The sequence below is a fragment of the Eubalaena glacialis genome, chromosome 14, assembly GCF_028564815.1.
Source record: "Eubalaena glacialis isolate mEubGla1 chromosome 14, mEubGla1.1.hap2.+ XY, whole genome shotgun sequence".
Classification (NCBI taxonomy): Eukaryota; Metazoa; Chordata; class Mammalia; order Artiodactyla; family Balaenidae; genus Eubalaena; species Eubalaena glacialis.
The window spans coordinates 81,328,830-81,349,649 of record NC_083729.1 but is presented as its reverse complement, the minus strand read 5'-3'; the positions used below and the strand labels follow the sequence as shown (position 1 = coordinate 81,349,649).

Genomic DNA, 20,820 nt, shown 5'->3' with positions numbered 1-20,820 from the left:
TATCCTTTGTGTGATTTTGTCTGTATTGTCTTGCTTTTACCATTTGTCCTAGGGTTCTGTCTGTCCATTTTATTTTGTATAGTTTTTAGCACTTGTTATCATTGGTGGATTTGTTTTTAGGTTTGGTGGTTCTCTTCTTTCTTCCTTTCTTTTTTTTAATTACTTAAAAATTTTTTTATTTTAAATAATATTTTTAATAACTTTGTTTATTTTATTTTACTTCTTTCTTTCTTTCTTTCTTTCTTTCTTTCTTTCTTTCTTTCTTTCTTTCTTTCTTTCTTTCTTTCTTCCTTCCTTCCTTCCTTCCTTTCTCTTTCCTTTCTTTTTTTTCCCCCCATTTTCTTATTAGCTGAGTGGCTAAAAGGGTCTTGGTGCTCTGGCCGGGTGTCAGGCCTGAGCCTCTGAGGTAGGAGAGCCGACTTCAGGACACTGGTCCACCAGAGACCTCCCGGCTCAATGTAATATCAATCGATGAGAGCTCTCCCAGCGATCTTCATCTCAATGCTAAGACCCAGCTCCACTCAAAGACCAGCAAGCTACAGTGCTGAACACCCTATGCAAAGCAACTAGCAGGACAGGAACACAGCCCCACGCATTAGCAGAGAGGCTGCCTAAAGTCATAATAAGGTCACAGACACCCCAAAACACACCACTGGACATGGTCCTGCCCACCAGAAAGACAAGATCCAGCCTCATCCACCAGAACACAGGCACCAGTCCCCTCCACCAGGAAGCCTACACAACTCACTGAACCAACCTTACCAACTGGGGGCAGACACCAAAAACAATGGGAACTATGAACCTACAGCCTGTGAGAAGGAGACCCCAAACACAGTAAGTTAAGCAATATGAGAAGGCAGAGAAACACACAGCAGATGAAGGACCAAGGTAAAAACCAACAAGACCAAACAAATGAGAAGGAGACAGGCAGCCTACCTGAAAAAGATTTCAGAGTAATGACAGTAAAGATGATCCAAAATCTTGGAAAGAGAATGGAGAAAATACAAGAAACGTTTAACAAGGACCTAGAAGAACGAAAGAGCAAACAAACAATGATGAACAGCACAATAAAATTAAAAATTCTCTAGAAGGGATCAATAGCAGAATAACTGAGGCAGAAGAACGCATAAGTGACCTGGAATATAAAATAGTGGAAATAACTACTGCAGAGCAGAATAAAGAAAAAAGAATGAAAAGAATTGAGGACAGTATCAGAGACACCTGGGACAACACTAAACACACCAACCTTCGAATTATAGGGGTCCCAGAAGAAGAAGAGAAAAAGAAAGGGACTGAGAAAATATTTGAAGAGATTATAGTTGAAAACTTCCCTAACATGGGAAAGGAAATAATCAAGTCCAGGAAGGGCAGAGAGTCCCATACAGGAAAAATCCAAGGAGAAACACGACAAGACACATATTAATCAAGCTATCAAAAATTAAATGTAAAGAAAAAACATTAAAAGCAACAAGGGAAAAGCAACAAATAATATACAAGGGAATCCCCATAAGGTTAACAGCTGATCTTTCAGCAGAAACTCTACAAGCCAAAAGGGAGTGGAAGGACATATTTAAAGTGATGAAAGGGAAAAACCTACAACCAAAATTACTCTACCCAGCAAGGATCTCATTCAGATTCGACGGAGAAATTAAAAACCTTACAGAAAAGCAAAAGCTAAGAGAATTCAGCACCACCAAACTAGCTTTACAACAAATGCTAAAGGAACTTCTCTAGGCAGGAAACACAAGAGAAGGAAAAGACATACAATAACAAACCCAAAACAATTAAGAAAATGGTCATAGGAACATACATATCGATAATTACCTTAAATGTAAAAGGATTAAATGCTCCAACCAAAAGACATAGACTGGCTGAATGGATACAAAAGGAAGACCCAAATATATGCTGTCTATAAGAGACCCACTTCATACCTAGGGACACACACAGACTAAAAGTGAGGGGATGGAAAAAGATATTCAATGCAACTGGAAATCAAAAGAAAGCTGGAGTAGCAATTCTCATATCAGACAAAATCAACCTTAAAATAAAGATTATTACAAGAGACAAAGAAGGACACTACATAATGATCAAGAGATCAATCCAAGAAGAAGATATAACAATTGTAAATATTTATGCACCCAACATAGGAGCACATCAGTACATAATGCAAATGCTAACAGACATAAAAGAGGAAATCAACAGTAACACAATAAAAATAGGGGACTTTAACACCTCACTTTCACCAATGGACAGATCATCCATAATAAAAATAATTAACGGGGAAAAATAAATAAATACATAAGGAAACACAAACTTTTAATGATACATTAAACAAGATGGACTTAATTGATATTTATAGGACATTCCATCCAAAAACAACAGAATACACTTTCTTCTCAAGTGCTCACGGAACATTCTCCAGAATAGAGAGGATGTTCATATCTTCGGTCACAAATCAAGCCTTGGTAAACTTAAGAAAATTGAAATTGTATCAAGTACCCTTTCTGACCACAATGCTATAAGACTAGATATCATTTACAGGAAAACATCTGTAAAAAATACAAACACATGGAGGCTAAACAATACACTACTAAATAACCAAGAGATCACTGAAGAAATCAAAGAGGAAATCAAAGAATACCTAGAAACAAATGACAATGAAAACACGATGACCCAAAACCTATGGGATGCAGCAAAGGCAGTTCTAAGAGGGAAGTTTATAGCAATACAATCCTACCTAAAGAAACAAGAAACATCTCAAATAAACAACCTAACCTTACACTTAAAGCAATTAGAGAAAGAAAAAGATAAAAACTCCAAAGTTAGCAGAAGGAAAGAAATCATAAAGATCAGATCAGAAATAAATGAAAAAGAAATGAAGGAAACGATAGCAAACATCAATAAAACTAAAAGCTGGTTCTTTGAGAAGATAAACAAAATTGATAAACCATTAGCTAGACTCATCAAGAAAAAAAGGGAGAAGACTCAAATCAATAGAATTAGAAATGAAAAAGGAGAAGTAACAATTGACACTGCAGAAATACAAAGGATCATGAGAGATTACTACAAGCAACCATATGCCAATAAAATGGACAACCTGGAAGAAATGGACAAATTCTTAGAAAAGCACAACCTTCCGAGACTGAACCAGGAAGAAATAGAAAATATGAACAGAACAATCACAAGCACTGAATTGAAACTGTGATTAAAAATCTTCCAACAAAGAAAAGTCCAGGACCAGATGGCTTCACAGGCAAATTCTATCAAACATTTAGAGAAGAGCTAACACCTATCCTTCTCAAACTCTCCCAAAATATAACAGAGGGAGGAACACACTCAAACTCATTCTACGAGGTCACCATCACCCTGATACCAAAGCCAGACAAAGATGTCACAAAGAAAGAAAACTACAGGCCAATATCACTGATGAATATAAATGCAAAAATCCTCAACAAAGTACTAACAAACAGAATCCAACAGCACATTAAAAGGATCTTACACAATGATCAATTGGGGTTATCCCAGGAATGCAAGGATTCTTCAATATATGCAAATCAATCAATGTGATACACCATATTAACAAATTGAAGGAGAAAAACCATATGATCACCTCAATGGATGCAGAGAAAGCTTTTGACAAAATTCAACACCCATTTATGATAAAAACCCTCCAGAAAGTAGGCACAGAGGGAACTTTCCTCAACATAATAAAGGCCATATATGACAAACCCACAGCCAACATCGTCCTCAATGGTGAAAAACTGAAATCATTTCCACTAAAATCAGGAACAAGACAAGGTTGCCCACTCTCACCACTCTTATTCAACATAGTTTTGGAAGTTTTAGCCACAGCAATCAGAGAAGAAAAAGAAATAAAAGGAACCCAAATTGGAAAAGAAGAAGTAAAGCTGTCACTGTTTGCAGATGACATGATACTATACATAGAGAATCCTAAAGATGCTACCAGAAAACTACTAGAGCTAATCAATGAACTTGGTAAAGTAGCAGGATGCAAAATTAATGCAGAGAAATCTCTTGCCTTCCTATACACTAATGATGAAAAATCTGAAAGTGAAATTAAGAAAACACTCCCGTTTACCATTGCAACAAAAAGAATAAAATATCTAGGAATAAACCTACCTAAGGAGACCAAAGACCTGTATGCAGAAAATTATAAGACACTGATGAAAGAAATTAAAGATGATAGAAACAGATGGAGAGATACACCATGTTCTTGGATTGGAAGAATCAACATTGTGAAAATGACTATACTATCCAAAGCCATCTACAGATTCAATGCAATCCCTATCAAACTACCAGTGGCATTTTTCACAGAACTAGAACAAAAAATTTCACAATTTGTATGGAAACACAAAAGACCCCGAATAGCCAAAGCAATCTTGAGAAAGAAAAACGGCGCTGGAGGAATCAGGCTCCCTGACTTCAGACTATACTACAAAGCTACAGTAATCAAGACAGTATGGTACTGGCACAAAAACAGAAATATAGATCAATGGAACAGGATAGAAAGTCCAGAGATAGACCCATGCACATATGGTCACCTTATCTTTGATAAAGGAGGCAAGAATATACAATGGAGAAAAGACAGCCTCTTCATTAAGTGGTGCAGGGATAACTGGACAGCTACATATAAAAGAATGAAATTAGAACACTCCCTAACACCATACACAAAAATAAACTCAAAATGGATTAAAGATCTAAATGTAAGGCCAGACACTATCAAACTCTTAGAGGAAGACATATGCAGCGCACTGTATGACATACATCACAGCAAGATCCTTTTTGACCCACCTCCTAGAGAAATGGAAATAAAAACAAAAATAAACAAATGGGACCTAATGAAACTTAAAAGCTTTTGCACAGCAAAGGAAACCGTAAACAAGATGAAAGACAACCCTCAGAATGGGAGAAAAGATTTGCAAATGAAGCAACTGACAAAGGATTAATCTCCACAATTTACAAGCAGCTCATGCAGCTCAATATCAAAAAAACAAACAACCCAATCCAAAAATGAGCAGGAGACCTAAACAGACATTTCTCCAAAGAAGATATACAGATTGCCAACAAACACATGAAAGAATGCTCAGCATCATTAATCATTAGAGAAATGCAAATCAAAACTACAACGAGGTATCATCTCACACCGGTCAGAATGGCCATCATCAAAAAATCTACAAGCAATAAATGCTGGAGAGTGTGTGGAGAAAAGGGAGCCCTCTTGCACTGTTGTTGGGAATATAAATTGATAAAGCCACTACGGAGAACAGTATGGAGGTTCCTTAAAAAACTGAAAATAGAACTACCATGCGACCCAGCAATCCCACTACTGGGCATATACTCTGAGAAAACCATAATTCAAAAAGAGTCATTTACCACAATGTTCATTGCAGCACTATTTACAGTAGCCAGGACATCGAAGCAACCTAAGTGTTCATCGACAGATGAATGGATAAAGAAGACGTGACACATAAATACAATAGAATATTACTCCGCCATAAAAAAAACAAAATTGAGTTATTTGTAGTGAGGTGGATGGGCCTAGAGTCTGTCCTACAGTGTGAAGTAAGTCAGAAAGAGAAAACAAATATCGTGTGCTAACACATATATGGAATCTAAAAAAAAAAAAAAAAATTGGTCTGAAGAACCTAGGGGCAGGACAGGAATAAAGACGCAGACATAGAGAACAGACTTGAGGACACAGGAGGGGAAGGGTAAGCTGGGATAAAGTGAGAGAGTGGCATTGACATATATACACTACCAAATGTAAAATAGATAGCTAATGGGAAGCAGCCACATAGCACAGGGACATCAGCTCGGTGCTTTGTGACCACCTAGAGCGGTGGGATAGGGAGGGTGGGAGGGACATGCAAGAGGGAGGAGATATAGGGATATAGGTATATGTATCCTGATTCACTTTGTTATAAAGCAGAAAGTAACACACCATTTCAAAGCAATTATACTCCAATTAAGATGTTTAAAAAAAAATCTCACAGTCAATATTCTTTGAGATTCTGCATTGAAAATACTATGAACTGCTGTATCGCAAAACTGCCGTTAGATGGCAGACAAATGCTGAATAAACACAAGACATAATCCTGTTCTCAGAAATACTGAGAAAGTAAGTGACACTGTACCATTTTCAACAGGAGCCCTTAGGCTTGAATGGCTTCTGGTGTGATGGGGACACCTGGGGAGGAGCTGCCTTCTGCTGAGTGGTGGAGAAACCCTCCTATGTGCTCTCTGCTCTGTGGCTGGAAGCCCTGCCTTGTCCCTCCCCTCTGTGATGGCTGTGTCCCCAGTGCCCATCTCTACCCTCTCTGAGCAGGACCCGCCTCAGGAAACACCTCGGGAAAATGGGGACCCCAGCTTTTCTCCTCTTCCTCCTGCTCTTCTGACTCTGGTGAGGAAGGAGGACTCAGGCTTCATCCTCAGTTTCTTTGCATTGAACATGCACATGCCCTTGAAGATGAAGTTGTTAGTCTGTTATTTTCTGATCAGAAATGCGTCCAATTGAATGGGCTACCTGCATGCTTCGTTTTCATGTTGGGGATGTCCATGTTTGCTCCCCCACTGCGATGCCACTGGGAACACTGTGTGGACACCATCTCCAGCTTTCCTCCCTGCGTCCCAGGAGAGATGGGCCCCATCCCCTGCAGGGCCAGCCAGAGTATTCACATCATCATGGCCTGACATCAGCAGAAAGCAGGACCAACTGCTGAGCTCCTGCCCACCGACACTTACCCCTGGTCATGAGGCAGTGGGTCTGCACAGACATCACTCTCATCACCAGCAGGAGAACTGCCTTCAGGAGTCCCAGGACACTCCTCCTGTCATCACTCTGAGCCCAAGCCTCACCCAGCTTTCTCTCCTGACCTGGAGCTCTTAAGCTTTCTTGGGCCATCTCAGGGGAATAAGGTTGGGCCAATCCCCTCTCCTCCTGACCCTCCCTTCCCACCTCCTCTATGGGCACCTCCAGTGCATCTCACCTTCACCACTGAGTGAAGCACTTCGGTGTGTTCTGTCGACCTCCTACTCTGACTTCACTGATTTCAATTCATCTTTATGTCATACACAGGCATCCTCATCTTGAGATTTGAGGCCCTTGTTCCTCACACATCCTGGCCCATTGTTATCCTGTAGTTCTCATTCCACTCCATGAATCCTGGTGGAGGAGTCGTTGTTGGCATGTTGAGGTTATTGGAAACCATAAAGTAAAATACAAATACTCAGATGCTAGCAATAAGGGACAGGGGAAGACCCGGCCCATTGAGAACAAGAGTCCTGGCAGCCATGAGAAGCAATGAACCCTGGGGCGGGGGGGACATCCCTCCCCACTCCGAGTCAGACCCGAGGCTGAGAACAGGCTTGAGTGTTCTCAAGTGGAGTGGTTCCGTCTGTGTGACTACAGTTGCACCTGAGGTCACCTGTGCTGCTCTTAGGGAGGGAAGCCACCAGAGGAGGTGCTGCCTATGGGATGAGCTCTGGAAAGAAATATTTCTCCTCTTGAGTTCCTGGCACACTACATATCTCCCCCAGTGCCTACAGCTTCACAGGGTCCCCCAGACCTCCCTCGGATCACTCAGAGTCCTCAGCAATGAGCAGGTCCCTGATGGCCCACCAGGAACATGGGTGTGGGGTCCTGGGCTTCATCACCATCAGGCTCTGTAGTGGGGAAGTGGCTGTAGAGCAATGAGCTCATTGTTGATTTGAAAGGTTCATGCTCATTTTTCAAAATATAAAATCATTTTTATGACCACCTAGAGGGGTGGGGATAGGGAGGGTGGGAGGGAGATGCAAGAGGGAGGGGATATGAGGATATATGTATATGTATAGCTGACTCACTTTGTTATACAGCAGAAACTAACACACCATTGTAAAGGAATTATACTCCAATGAAGATGTTAAAAATATATATATAAAATCAGTTTTATAATGCAATTTAGGTTATGGTAATTTAGCAAAACAAGGGAAAAGAAATGTGTCACACTTATACCAATTTGAGGATGTTGATTTATGTTACTAATGTATGTAACTTTAATTTGATTTAACAGTCTCTACCAAAATAAACTTTATATCCTATAACTTAAAATGTGTATATATGCTGAGAATATAAAACATGGATAAAGGAAATTGAAGATGATTCAAAGAAATAGAAAGATATTCCATGCTCTTGGATTGGAAGAACTGACATTGTTAAAATGGCCATATCACCCAAAGCAATCTACAGATTTAATGCAATCTCTATCAAATTACCCATGACGTTTTTCACAGAACTAGAACAAATAATCCTAAAATTTATATGGAACCACAAAAGACCAAAATTACAAAGTAATCCTGAGGAAAAAGAACATAGCTGGAAGCATAACCCTCCCAGACTTCAGACTATAGTACAAAGTTACAGTAATCAAAACAGCATAGTATTGGCACAAAAACAGACAGACCAATGGAACAGACTAGAGAGCCCAGAAAAAAACCCACACACCTATTGTCAATTAATCTTCAGCAATGGAAGCACGAATATTCAATGGAGAAAAGACAGTCTGTTCAGCAAGTGGTGCTGGGAAAGTTGGACAGCTCATCTAAACCAATGAAGTTAGAACACTCTCTCACAAAACACACAAAAATAAATTCAAAATGACTTAAAGCCCTAAATATAAGACATGGCACCATAAAACTCCTAGAAGAGAACATAAGGAAAACATTCTCTGATGTAAATTGTAGCAGTATTTTTTCAGATAGTCTCTCAAGACAAAAGAAATAAAAGCAAAAGTAAACAAATGGGACCTAATCAAACTTACAACTTTTGCACAGAAAGGAAACCATAAACAAAATGAAACACTACCTATAGACTGGGAGAAAATATTTACAAATGATGTGACCAACAAGGGCTTAATTTCCAAATATACAAACAGTTCATACAACTCAATGTCAAAAAACTAACAATGCAATCAAAAAACTGGCAGAAGACCAAAATAGACATTTCTCCAAAGAAGACATACAAATGGCCAACAGGCACATGACAAGATGCTCAACATTGCTAATTATTAGAGAAATACAAATCAAAACTACAAAGAGATATCACCTCATACCAGTCAAACTGGCCATCATCAAAAAGTCTACAAATAGGAAGGAGCTTCAAGATCGTGGAAGAGTAAGACGTGGAGATCACCTCCATCCCCACAAATACATCACAAATACATCTACATGTGGAACAACTCCTACAGAACACCTACTGAACGCTGGCAGAAGACCTCAGACATCCCAAAAGGCAAGAAACTCCCCAAGTACCTGGGTAGGGCAAAAGAAAAAAGAAATAACAGAGACAAAAGAATGGGGATGGGACCTGCACCTCTGGGAGGGAGCTGTGAAGGAGGAAAGGTTTCCACACACTAGGAAGCCCCTTCGCGGGCGGAGACTGCGGGTGGCGGAGGGGGGAGGCTTCGGAGCCACGGAGGAGAGCGCAGCCACAGGGGTGCGGAGGGCAAAGCAGAGAGACTCCCGCACAGAGGAGCGGTGCCGACCAGCGCTCAGCAGCCCGAGAGGCTTGTCTGCCCACCCGCCGGGGCGGGCGGGGGCTGGGAGCTGAGGCTCGGGCTTCGGAGGTCGGATCGCAGGGAGAGGACTGGGGTTGGCGGCGTGAACACAGCCTGAAGGGGTTAGCACACCACAGCTAGCTGGGAGGGAGTCCGAGAAAGTCTGGAGCTACCGAAGAGTCAAGAAACTTTTCCTTACCTCTTTGTTTCCTGATGCACGATGAGAGGGGATTAAGAGCGCCGCTTAAAGGAGCTCCGGAGACGGGCACCAGCCGCGGCTATCAGCGCGGACCCCAGAGACGGGCATGGGACGCTAAGGCTGCTGCTGCCGCCACCAAGAAGCCTGTGTGCGAGCACAGGTCACTCTCCACACCGCCCCGCCCGGGAGCCTGTGCAGCCCGCCACTGCCAGGCTCCCGTGATCCGGGGACAACTTCCCCGGGAGAACGCGCGGTGCGCCTCGGGCTGGAGCAACGTCACACCGGCCTCTGCCGCCGCAGGCTCGCCCCGCCTCCGTACCGCTCCCTCCCCCCGGCCTGACTGAGCCAGAGCCCCCGCATCAGCTGCTCCTTTAACCCCGTTCTGTCTGGGCGAAGAACAGATGCCCTCAGGCGACCTACACGCAGAGGCGGGTCCAAATCCAAAGCTGAACCCCAGGAGCTGTGCGAACAAAGAAGAGAAAGGGAAATCTCTCCCGGCAGCCTCAGAAGCAGCGGATTAAAGCTCCACAAACAACTTGATGTACCTGCATCTGTGGAATACCTGAATAGACAACGACTCATCCCAAATTCAGGAGGTGGACTTTGGGAGCAATGATATATATATATTTTTCCCTTTTTCTCTTTTTGTGAGTGTGTATGTGTATGCTTCTGTGTGTGATTTTGTCTGTATAGCTTTGCTTTTACCATATGTCCTAGGGTACTGTCTGTCCGGTTTTTGTTAGTTTGTTTGGGTGTGTTTGGTTTTTTTAGTATAGTTTTTAACACTTGTTATCATTGGTGGATTTGTTTTTTGGTTTGGTTGCCCTCTTCTTTCTTTCTTACTTTCTTTTTTTCTTTTATTACTTAAAAAAATTTTTTTAATAATTATTTTTTATTTTTTATTTTAATAACTTTATTTTATTTTATCTTCTTCTTTCTTTCCTTCTTTCTTTTTCTCCCTTTTATTCTGAGACGTGTGGATGACAGGCTCTTGGTGCTCCAGCCAGGTGTCAGGGCTGTGCCCCTGAGGTGGGAGAGCCAAGTTCAGGACATTGGTCCACAAGAGACCTCCCAGCTCCACATAATATCAAACGGCAAAAATCTCGCAGAGATCTCCATCTCAACATCAAGACCCAGGTCCACTCGATGACCAGCAAGCTACAGTGCTGGACACCCTATGCCAAACAACTAACAAGACAGGAACACAACCCCACCCGTTAGCAGACAGGCTGTGTAAAATCATAATAAGGCCACAGACACCCCAAAACACACCACCAAACGTGGACCTGCCCACCAGAAAGACAAGATCCAGCCTCATCCACCAGAACACAGGCACTAGTCCCCTCCACCAGGAAGCTTACACAACCCACTGAACCAACCTTAGCCACTGGGGGCAGACACCATAAACGACGGGAACTATGAACCTGCAGTCTGTGAAAAGGAGACCTCAAACACCATAAATTAAGCAAAACAAGAAGACAGAGAAACACACAGCAGAAGAAGGGGCAAGGTAAAAACTCACCAGACCTAACAAATGAAGAGGAAATAGAAGTCTACCTGAAAAAGAATTCATAATAATGATAGTAAACATGATCCAAAATGTTGGAAATAGAATGGAGAAAATACAAGAAACATTTAACAAGGACCTAGAAGAACTAAAGAGCAAAGAAACAGTGATGAACAACACAATAAATGAAATTAAAAATTCTCTAGACGGGATCAATAGCAGAATAACTGAGGCAGAAGAATGGATAAGTGACCTGGAAGATAAAATAGTGGAAATAACTACTACAGAGCAGAATGAAGAAAAAGAATGAAAAGAATTGAGGACAGTCTCAGAGACCTCTGGGACAACATTAAACGCACCACCATTCGAATTATAGGGGTCCCAGAAGAAGAAGAGAAAAAGAAAAGGACTGAGAAAATATTTAAAGAGATTATAGTTGAAAACTTCCGTAATATGGGAAAGGAAATACTTAAGTCCAGGAAGCACAGAGAGTCCCATGCAGGATAAATCCAAGGAGAAACATTCCAAGACACATATTAATCAAACTATCAAAAATCAAATGCAAACAAAAAATATTAAAAGCAGGAAGGGAAAAACAACAAATAACACACAAGGGAATCCCCATAAGGTTAACAGCTGATCTTTCAGCAGAAACTCTACAAGCCAAAAGGGAGTGGAAGGACATATTTAAAGTGATGAAAGGGAAAAACCTACAACCAAGATTACTCTACCCAGCAAGGGTCTCATTCAGATTTGACAGAGAAATTAAAACCTTTACAAACAAGCAAAAGCTAAGAGAATTCAGCACCACCAAACCAGCTTTACAACAAATACTAAAGGAACTTCTCTAGGCAGGAAACACAAGGCAAGGAAAAGACCTACAATAACAAACCCAAAACAATTAAGAAAATGGTAATAGGGACATACATATTGATAATTACCTTAAATGTAAATGGATTAAATGCTCCACCCAAAAGACATAGACTGGCTGAATGGATACAAAAACCAGACCCGTATCCAGGCTGTCTACAAGAGACCCACTTCAGACCTAGGGACACATACAGACTGAAAGTGAGGGGATGGAAAAAGATACTCCATGCAAATGGAAATCAAAAGAAAGCTGGAAAAGCAATTCTCATATCAGGCAAAATAGACTTTAAAACAAAGACTATTACAAGAGACAAAGAAGGACACTACATAATGATCAAGGGATCAATCCAAGAAAAAGATATAACAATCGTAAATATTTATGCACCCAACATAGGAGCATCTCAATACGTAAGGCAAATACTAACAGCTATTAAAGGGGAAATCGACAGTAACACATAGTAGGGGACTTTAACACCCCACTTTCACCAATGGACAGATCATCCAAAATGAAAATAAATAAGGAAACACAAGCTTTAAATGATACATTAAACAAGATGGACTTCATTGATATTTATAGGACATTCCATCCAAAAACAACAGAATACACATTCTTCTCAAGAGCTCATGGAACATTCTCCAGGATAGATCATGTCTTGGGTCACAAATCAAGCCTTGGTAAATTTAAGAAAATTGACATCATATCAAGTATCTTTTCCGACCACAACACTATGAGTCTAGATATCAATTACAGGAAAAATTCTGTAAAAAATACAAACGCATGGAAGCTAAACAATACAATGGTTAATAACCAAGAGATCATGGAAGAAATCAAAGAGGAAATCAAAAAATACCTAGAAACAAATGACAATGAAAACACGATGACCCAAAACCTATGGGATGCAGCAAAAGCAGTTCTAAGAGGGAAGTTTATAGCAAAACAATCCTACCTTCAGAAACAAGAAACATCTCAAATAAACAACCTAATCTTACACCAAAAGCAATTAGAGAAAGAAGAACAAAAAAAACCAAAAGTTAGCAGAAGGAAAGAAATCATAAAGATCAGAGCAGAAATAAATGAAAAAGAAATGAAGGAAATGATAGCAAACATCAATAAAACTAAAAGCTGGTTCTTTGAGAAGATAAACAATACTGATAAACCATTAGCCAGACTCATCAAGAAAAAATGGGAGAAGACTCAAATCAATAGAATTAGAAATGAAAAAGTAGTAACAACTGACACTGCAGAAATACAAAGGATCACAAGAGATTACTACAAGCAACTATATGCCAATAAAATGGGCAACCTGGAAGAAATGGACAAATTCTTAGAAAAGCACAACCTTCCGAGACTGAACCAGGAAGAAATAGAAAATATGAACAGACCAATCACAATCACTGAAATTGAAACTGTGATTAAAAATCTTCCAACAAACAAAAGTCAAGGACGAGATGGCTTCACAGGCGAATTCTATCAAACATTTAGAGAAGAGCTAACACCCATCTTTCTCAAACTCTTCCAAAATATGGCAGAGGGAGGAACACTCCCAAACTCATTCTATGAGGCCACCATCACCCTGATACCAAAACCAGACAAAGATGTCACAAAGAAAGAAACCTCCAGGCCAATATCACTGATGAACATAGATGCAAAAATCCTCAACAAAATACTAGCAAACAGAATCCAACAGCACATTAAAAGGATCATACACTATGATCAAGTGGGGTTTATCCCAGGAATGCAAGGATTCTTCAATATATGCAAATCAATCAATGTGACACACCATATTAACAAATTCAAGGAGAAAAACCATATGATCATCTCAATAGATGTAGAGAAAGCTTTCAACACAATTCAACACCCATTTATGATAAAAACCCTCCAGAAAGTAGGCACAGAGGGAACTTACCTCAACATAATAAAGGCCATATATGACAAACCCACAGCCAACATCGTTCTCAATGGTGCAAAACTGAAACCATTCCCACTAAGATCAGGAACAAGACAAGGTTGCCCACTCTCACCACTCTTATTCAACATAGTTTTGGAAGTTTTAGCCACAGCAATCAGAGAAGAAAAAGAAATGAAATGAATCCAAATTGGAAAAGAAGAAGTAAAGCTGTCACTGTTTGCAGATGACATGATACTATACATAGAGAATCCTAAAGATGCTACCAGAAAACTACTAGAGCTAATCAATGAATTTGGTAAAGTAGCAGGATACAAAATTAATGCACAGAAATCACTTGCATTCCTATACACGAATGATGAAAAATCTGAAAGTGAAATTAAGAAAACACTCCCATTTACCATTTCAAAAAAAGAATAAAATACCTAGGAATAAACGTACCTAAGGAGACCAAAGACCTGTATGCAGAAAATTATAAGACACTGATGAAAGAAATTAAAGATGATAGAAACAGATGGAGAGATATACCATGTTCTTGGATTGGAAGAATCAACATTGTGAAAATGAGTATACTACCCAAAGCCATCTACAGATTCAATGCAATCCCTATCAAACTACCAGTGGCATTTTTCACAGAACTAGAACAAAAAATTTCACAATTTGTATGGAAACACAAAAGACCCCGAATAGCCAAAGCAATCTTGAGAAAGAAAAACGCAGCTGGAGGAATCAGGCTCCCTGACTTCAGACTATAAAGAGATAAACCCACACACATATGGTCACCTTATCTTTGATAAAGGAGGCAAGAATATACAGTGGAGAAAAGACAACCTCTTCAATAAGTGGTGCTGGGAAAACTGGACAGATACATGTAAAAGAATGAAATTAGAACACTCCCTAACATCATACACAAAAATAAACTCAAAATGGATTAAATACCTAAATGTAAGGCCAGACACTATCAAACTCTTAGAGGAAAACATAGGCAGAACACTCTGTGACATAAATCACAGCAAGATCCTTTTTGACGCACCTCCTAGAGAAATGGAAATAAAACCAAAAATAAACAAATGGGACCTAATGAAACTTAAAAGCTTTTGCTGTGCAAAGGAAACCATAAACAAGACCAAAAGACAACCCTCAGAATGGGAGAAAATATTTGCAAATGAAGCAACTGACAAAGGATTAATCTCCAAAAGTTACAAGCAGCTCACGCAGCTCAATATCAAAAAAACAAACAACCCAATCCGAAAATGGGCAGAAGACCGAAATAGACATTTCTCCAAAGAAGATATACAGATTGCCAACAAACACATGAAAGAATGCTCAACATCATTAATCATTAGAGAAATGCAAATCAAAACTACAATGAGATATCATCTCACACCAGTTAGAATGGCCATGATCAAAAAATCTACAAACAATAAATGCTGTAGAGGGTGTGGAGAAAAGGGAACCCTCTTGCACTGTTGTTGGGAATATAAATTGATACAGCCACTATGGAGAACAGTATGGAGGTTCCTTAAAAAACTGAAAATAGAACTACCATGCGACCCAGCAATCCCACTACTGGGCATATACCCTGAGAAAACCATAATTCAAAAAGAGTCATTTACCACAATGTTCATTGCAGCTCTAATTACAATAGCCAGAAAAAGGAAGCAACGTAAGTGTCCATCGACAGATGAATGGATAAAGAAGATGTGGCACATATATACAATGAAATATTGCTCAGCCATAAAAAGAAACGAAATTGAGTTTTTTGTAGTGAGGTGGATGGACCTAGAGTCTGTCATACAGAGTGAAGTAAGTCAGAAAGAGAAAAACAAATACCGTATGCTGTCACATATATATGGAATCTAAAAAACAAAACAAAAAAATAGTCATGAAGAACCTAGGGGCAAGACTGGAATAAAGACGCAGACCTACTAGAGAATGGACTTGAGGATATGGGGAGGGGGAAGGGTAAGCTGGGACAAAGTGAGAGAGTGGCACGGACATATATACACTACCAAATGTAAAATAGATAGCTAGTGGGAAGCAGCCGCATAGCACAGGGACATCAGCTCGGTGCTTTTTGACCACCTAGAGGGGTGGGATGGGGGGGTGGGATAGGGAGGGTGGGAGGGAGGGAGACACAAGAGGGAAGAGATGTGAGGACATATGTATATGTATAACTGATTCACTGTGTTATAAAGCAGAAACTAACACACCATTGTAAAGCAATTATACTCCAATAAAGATGTTAAAAAAAAAAAGTCTACAAATAATAACTTCTGGAGGGGGTGTGGAGAAAATGGAACCCTCCTACACTGTTGATGGGAATGTAAATTGGTGTAACCACTATGGAAAATAGTATAAAGTTCCTTAAAATAAAAAATACAGTTACCATATGATCCAGCAATAACACTCCTGGGCATCTATCCAGAAAAGATGAAAACTGTAATTTGGAAAGATACATGCACCCCAATGTTCACTGCAGCACTGTTTATAATAGCCAAGACATGGAAGCATCCTAGGTGTCTATCAACAGATGAATGGATAAAGATGATGTGAGATATAGATATATAGATAGATATAGATATAGATAGATATAAAGGAATATTACTCAGCCATGAAAAAGAACAAAATATTGCAATTTGCAGCAACACGGGTGGACCCAGAGATTATAATAGTAAATGAAGTAAGTCAGACAGAGAAATACAAATGTTATATGATGCCACTTGTATGTGGAATCTAAAAAATAACACAAATGAACTTATTTGCAAAACAGAAACAGACTCACAGAAATAGAAAACAAACTAATGTTTACCAAAGGGGAAAGAGGTGGGGGAGGGATAAATTAGGACTATGGGATAAAGAGATACATCAGGATCTTAAAACAGGGAAATTATCCTGGATTATCTCTGGTTTACCCCTGCTGGTGAGTCCTTGTTCGCTCAGGCTGGGGCTATTGGCATTTGATAGGTCCTATAGATAAAAATATTGAAAACTTTAGCCCTTGCTTTCAGGGAAGACACTGCCTTTTGGGGAAGATGATCCCTTAGATAAACAAATGATTGCAGCATAACTGATTTAGGCTGTGGTTATAGATAAAGACAAAAGGGACTGTAGTGGAAAAAGGGTGGAACACTGCACAAAAGAGATACTGCATGAGGAAAGCTTTTACAGAGGAAAGGGGATTTTCATGGGTACAAGATGGGGAAGAGTATTTCTTTTCCCTGGGAAGAGGTTGGGGCAGCATCTCACTGCTGTTATGAAGTCTCACCTTAGGGATGTCCCTTCCCTAGGGCATCACAGAAATATTCTTCACTCTTGCAAGGAAGCAAAGTAGAGGGAGGCCCTACCCTTCTTTCCATAACCTCAGTGCCCTCGAAGGGTCAGACTGCGTTCTTTTTCTCATGTCTCTGTTTTCTAGACTATGACCTACTTTAGGGAAAGGCTGACTCAACTTTGGATGCTGAGGAGTTCCAAAATTTAAATGGTTGAGAATCTGTGTTTCCAGTGGGCATGCCATCTCTCACATGGGCAATGACCATGGCGAGGGGTGGGATTCAAGGAAGGGAAAATTTTTAATTAAAAAATGCAGTATATATATATATATATATATATATATATATATATATTATATATATATATATATATATATAATATATATATATATATTTATATATATATTCCATTTTATATATATTATATATGATATATTCCAGTTTATATATTATATATATAATATATAAAAGGAGGTGTGAAAGGAGGAAAACCTGCCATTTGCAACAACATGGATGGACCTTGAACCCATTATGCTCAATGAGGTAAGTCAAAAAGAGAAAGACAAGTACTGTATGATATCACTTATATGTGGCATCTAAAACAGTTAAACTTGTAGGAAAGGGATGATCAATGAGGAGTTTTCACCAGGCCACATATACTTGTGCAAACCCAGACTGTGTCCTCTGCTCCTGTCTCCCACAGAGCTCGTCCCATTTTCCTGCAGAGCAGTGAGGTTGCTTCCATCACACATAACACAACACTCAGGTCCTGGTCCTGCCCCAGCAGGATCACCCAGGTTGGGTATGGAGCTGATTTTCTGCTGACCACTAGCAGGTCTGCCGCAGAGAAGGCTACTGAATCTGTCTGCAGCTTGATGCTGGCTCTCTCTGCTCCAAGGCTCTGGCACTCACATGGACTATTCCTTGGAGGTCAGGGTGACATCAATGAGCTGTCACCTCCATGACCACACAGGGCCACACAGAACTCCTCCCACTCTCAGACCCCAGGTTCATTTTTTCCATTAAAATCAATCTCAACCTGCTGATTCCTTTCTTTGGTCATTAAAGATGCTTTTGTAGAATCAGCAAAAGTCCCTACCTACAGGGAGGAAAGAATATTCCAGTTCAAAATGCTTTCTTAAATTCCTGAGGATTCTACATGCCACAGTAATGGGATTGTCCACCTGCTTGTTTGCCCAGGTCTCATGTTCTCTGGGAACATGTAGTTCTAAAGTCAAAACAGTCAGAGTAACCACAGGACTGTGTCCTGTCCCTGGGGAACTGCCTACCACCTCATTTCCCTGCTGTGTTCAGTTCACCCCTTATGGTAACTGACAGGGTCCTCCTAAGGAAGGTTCCCACAGACAGATAGACCCACAGAAAGAAAGAAGGGGACCAGACTAAACCAGACAGACAGGCATACTCCATGAAGGTGCCAGAAGACTAAAGGAGATTCCTGACATCCCAGGAGGTCCTCACAAAACTCACTCCCATAATAATCACTCAGTCTTGTCCATGGGAACCCCAGAGCTACAAACTTGTCCCAAAGACCTGAAAATGGTACAGAGGACCTGATCTGAGACCCTGAGACTCCCCAACTTACAACACACAGGAAAGAACCCAAGGGTCCCACTGTGGTCTCTGAGGGCAGCAGACCCTCATCCTTTCTCTGGAGACGTGCGCTGGACAGGCTACTGCATTGTTAGGTCAGCAACATGTACCCATATTCTCTCTGTCAGTATGTGGCTTCCCATATTAACTTTTTCCTTCAGCAACAACTTAACTTTAATTGCCAGTCTTTGTTGGTAGTGGTTGTGTATATTTGGAAATACATTCTCTGTGATGAAGGCTGGCTGACTTGGCTTTCCTGTGATATCTGATTGGCTGGTTTGGTCTTCAATCAAGGGTAAATTTGGAAACTGGTTAGAGCGGAAAGTAAAACAAGCCGCCATCTCTGTAAGAATAGACCCTTGAGTGACCACTCTGCAGGCATCTGGCTGGCTCTGGAGTGACCTCTGTCCCAGCCTCTGGAGAGGAGCCTCTGAAGGGGGCAGCCTCACTGGTACCGCTCAGTCCAGCCTAAGAGTCTTTGGGACCAGAGGCACCTCCCTCACCTCCAAGTCCTCCGCCAGCTGTAGGTGCAGTAAGCCTGCTGCCCTTAGAGGGCTCTAGAGAAGAGCTCTGGTCAGGCCATCAGACTTGCAAATCAACTCCAAGGAAGCCAGTGTTTATTTAGTCCCAGGGCTCAGCCTCAATTCCAAAGCAGTACTATCTCCTGCCCTTTGGTACAGAAGCAACGGATTCCAGGGACACTCCAAGATGAGCTCCCAGACCCAGCTCCTTTGTATCCTGGTGATGGGTTTTCAGGGTAAGCATGTTTCCCACTGCAGATTCTGAGCTAGAACTTTAGCCCTTGACAAAGAGATCAGGTGCTCATAGGGTCTTTAGAAATTACAATGCAATATGTAGAGTTGTTTTGACTTAACTCTTATTAGCATCCAAGGCAGAGTCCAAGGCTGACAATGAGGCAGAGGCACAAAGAACCTTGACTCTGTCCTCTTCCCCTGAGGACGATGGAGCCCTCTGTCCATGCCCCCACCCCATGTCCACCCTCTCCTTAGAGGTGCACCAGGGACCCATTTAGACCAGAATGAATGGACTCATCCCTCAGGCCCCCAGGATGGGACTGTCCCATGTTCTGTCACCTTTCACAGCTTGCCCTTGTCCTGAGGACATATCAATAGCCATTTTGATGTGGATTCTTGGTCACAGGCAAAGGTAGAGTTGCCCAGGGGCACTTAATTTTTGGTCATGTTTAAGCATGACATGGTTGTCCTAAGGAGCATGGTTCTTCTAAAGAAAATGTTTTCTCTGAGCCTTTGAGAAAAGTAATACTTTGTGTTGCCTTGGTGGGGTGTCCTTACAGGCTGCTTGGGACAGATCACACTGACCCAGTCTCCAGAGACCCTGGCAGCATCTCGAGGAAGCTTTGTCTCCATAACATGTAAAAGCAGCATGGAGGTAGGTACTTCCATGGCCTGGTACCAACAGAAACCCAAGGAGGCTCCCAGGCTGCTCATCTTTGGAGCTTCTGCCCGGGCCTCAGGAACCCCGTCCAGGTTCCAAGGAAGTGGCTCTGGCTTTGACTTCTCCCTCGCCATCCATGGAGTACAAGCTGAAGATGTTGGGGTGTATTACTGTCAGCAGCACATCAGCCCGCCTCTCACAGTGACAGGCCCTCAAATAAAAATATCCTCTCTGGTCTAATGATGCCCACTTGGTGAAAAGACACCTGCTTCCTGCAAGAAGCCACAATGTGAGATGTAAAATGTCCATATTTTAGATGCCCATATTCTCAGAGTCTAAGTTTCCATGCTGGGTGAAGCAGGGGCAGGCTGAAGAGGTATTACCTCACATTTAAACTGGATCTACATAGGGGAAAAGGTGGAGGAGATTAGAGCCAAGCTGTGATCCAGACAGAAGCTTTAAATTGATTTTTTTGTTGTTGTTA

At 41.0% G+C, this 20,820-nt stretch overlaps 1 gene segment (V, D, J or C); it reads left to right on the top strand.

Moving 5' to 3' along the window:
* Positions 1-19,628: 19,628 nt before the first annotated feature.
* LOC133105017 (immunoglobulin kappa variable 3-15-like) lies at positions 19,629-20,576 on the top strand. The segment is given in 2 exon segments: positions 19,629-19,677; positions 20,236-20,576. Coding segments are annotated over 2 exon segments (390 nt in total).
* Positions 20,577-20,820: the final 244 nt, after the last annotated feature.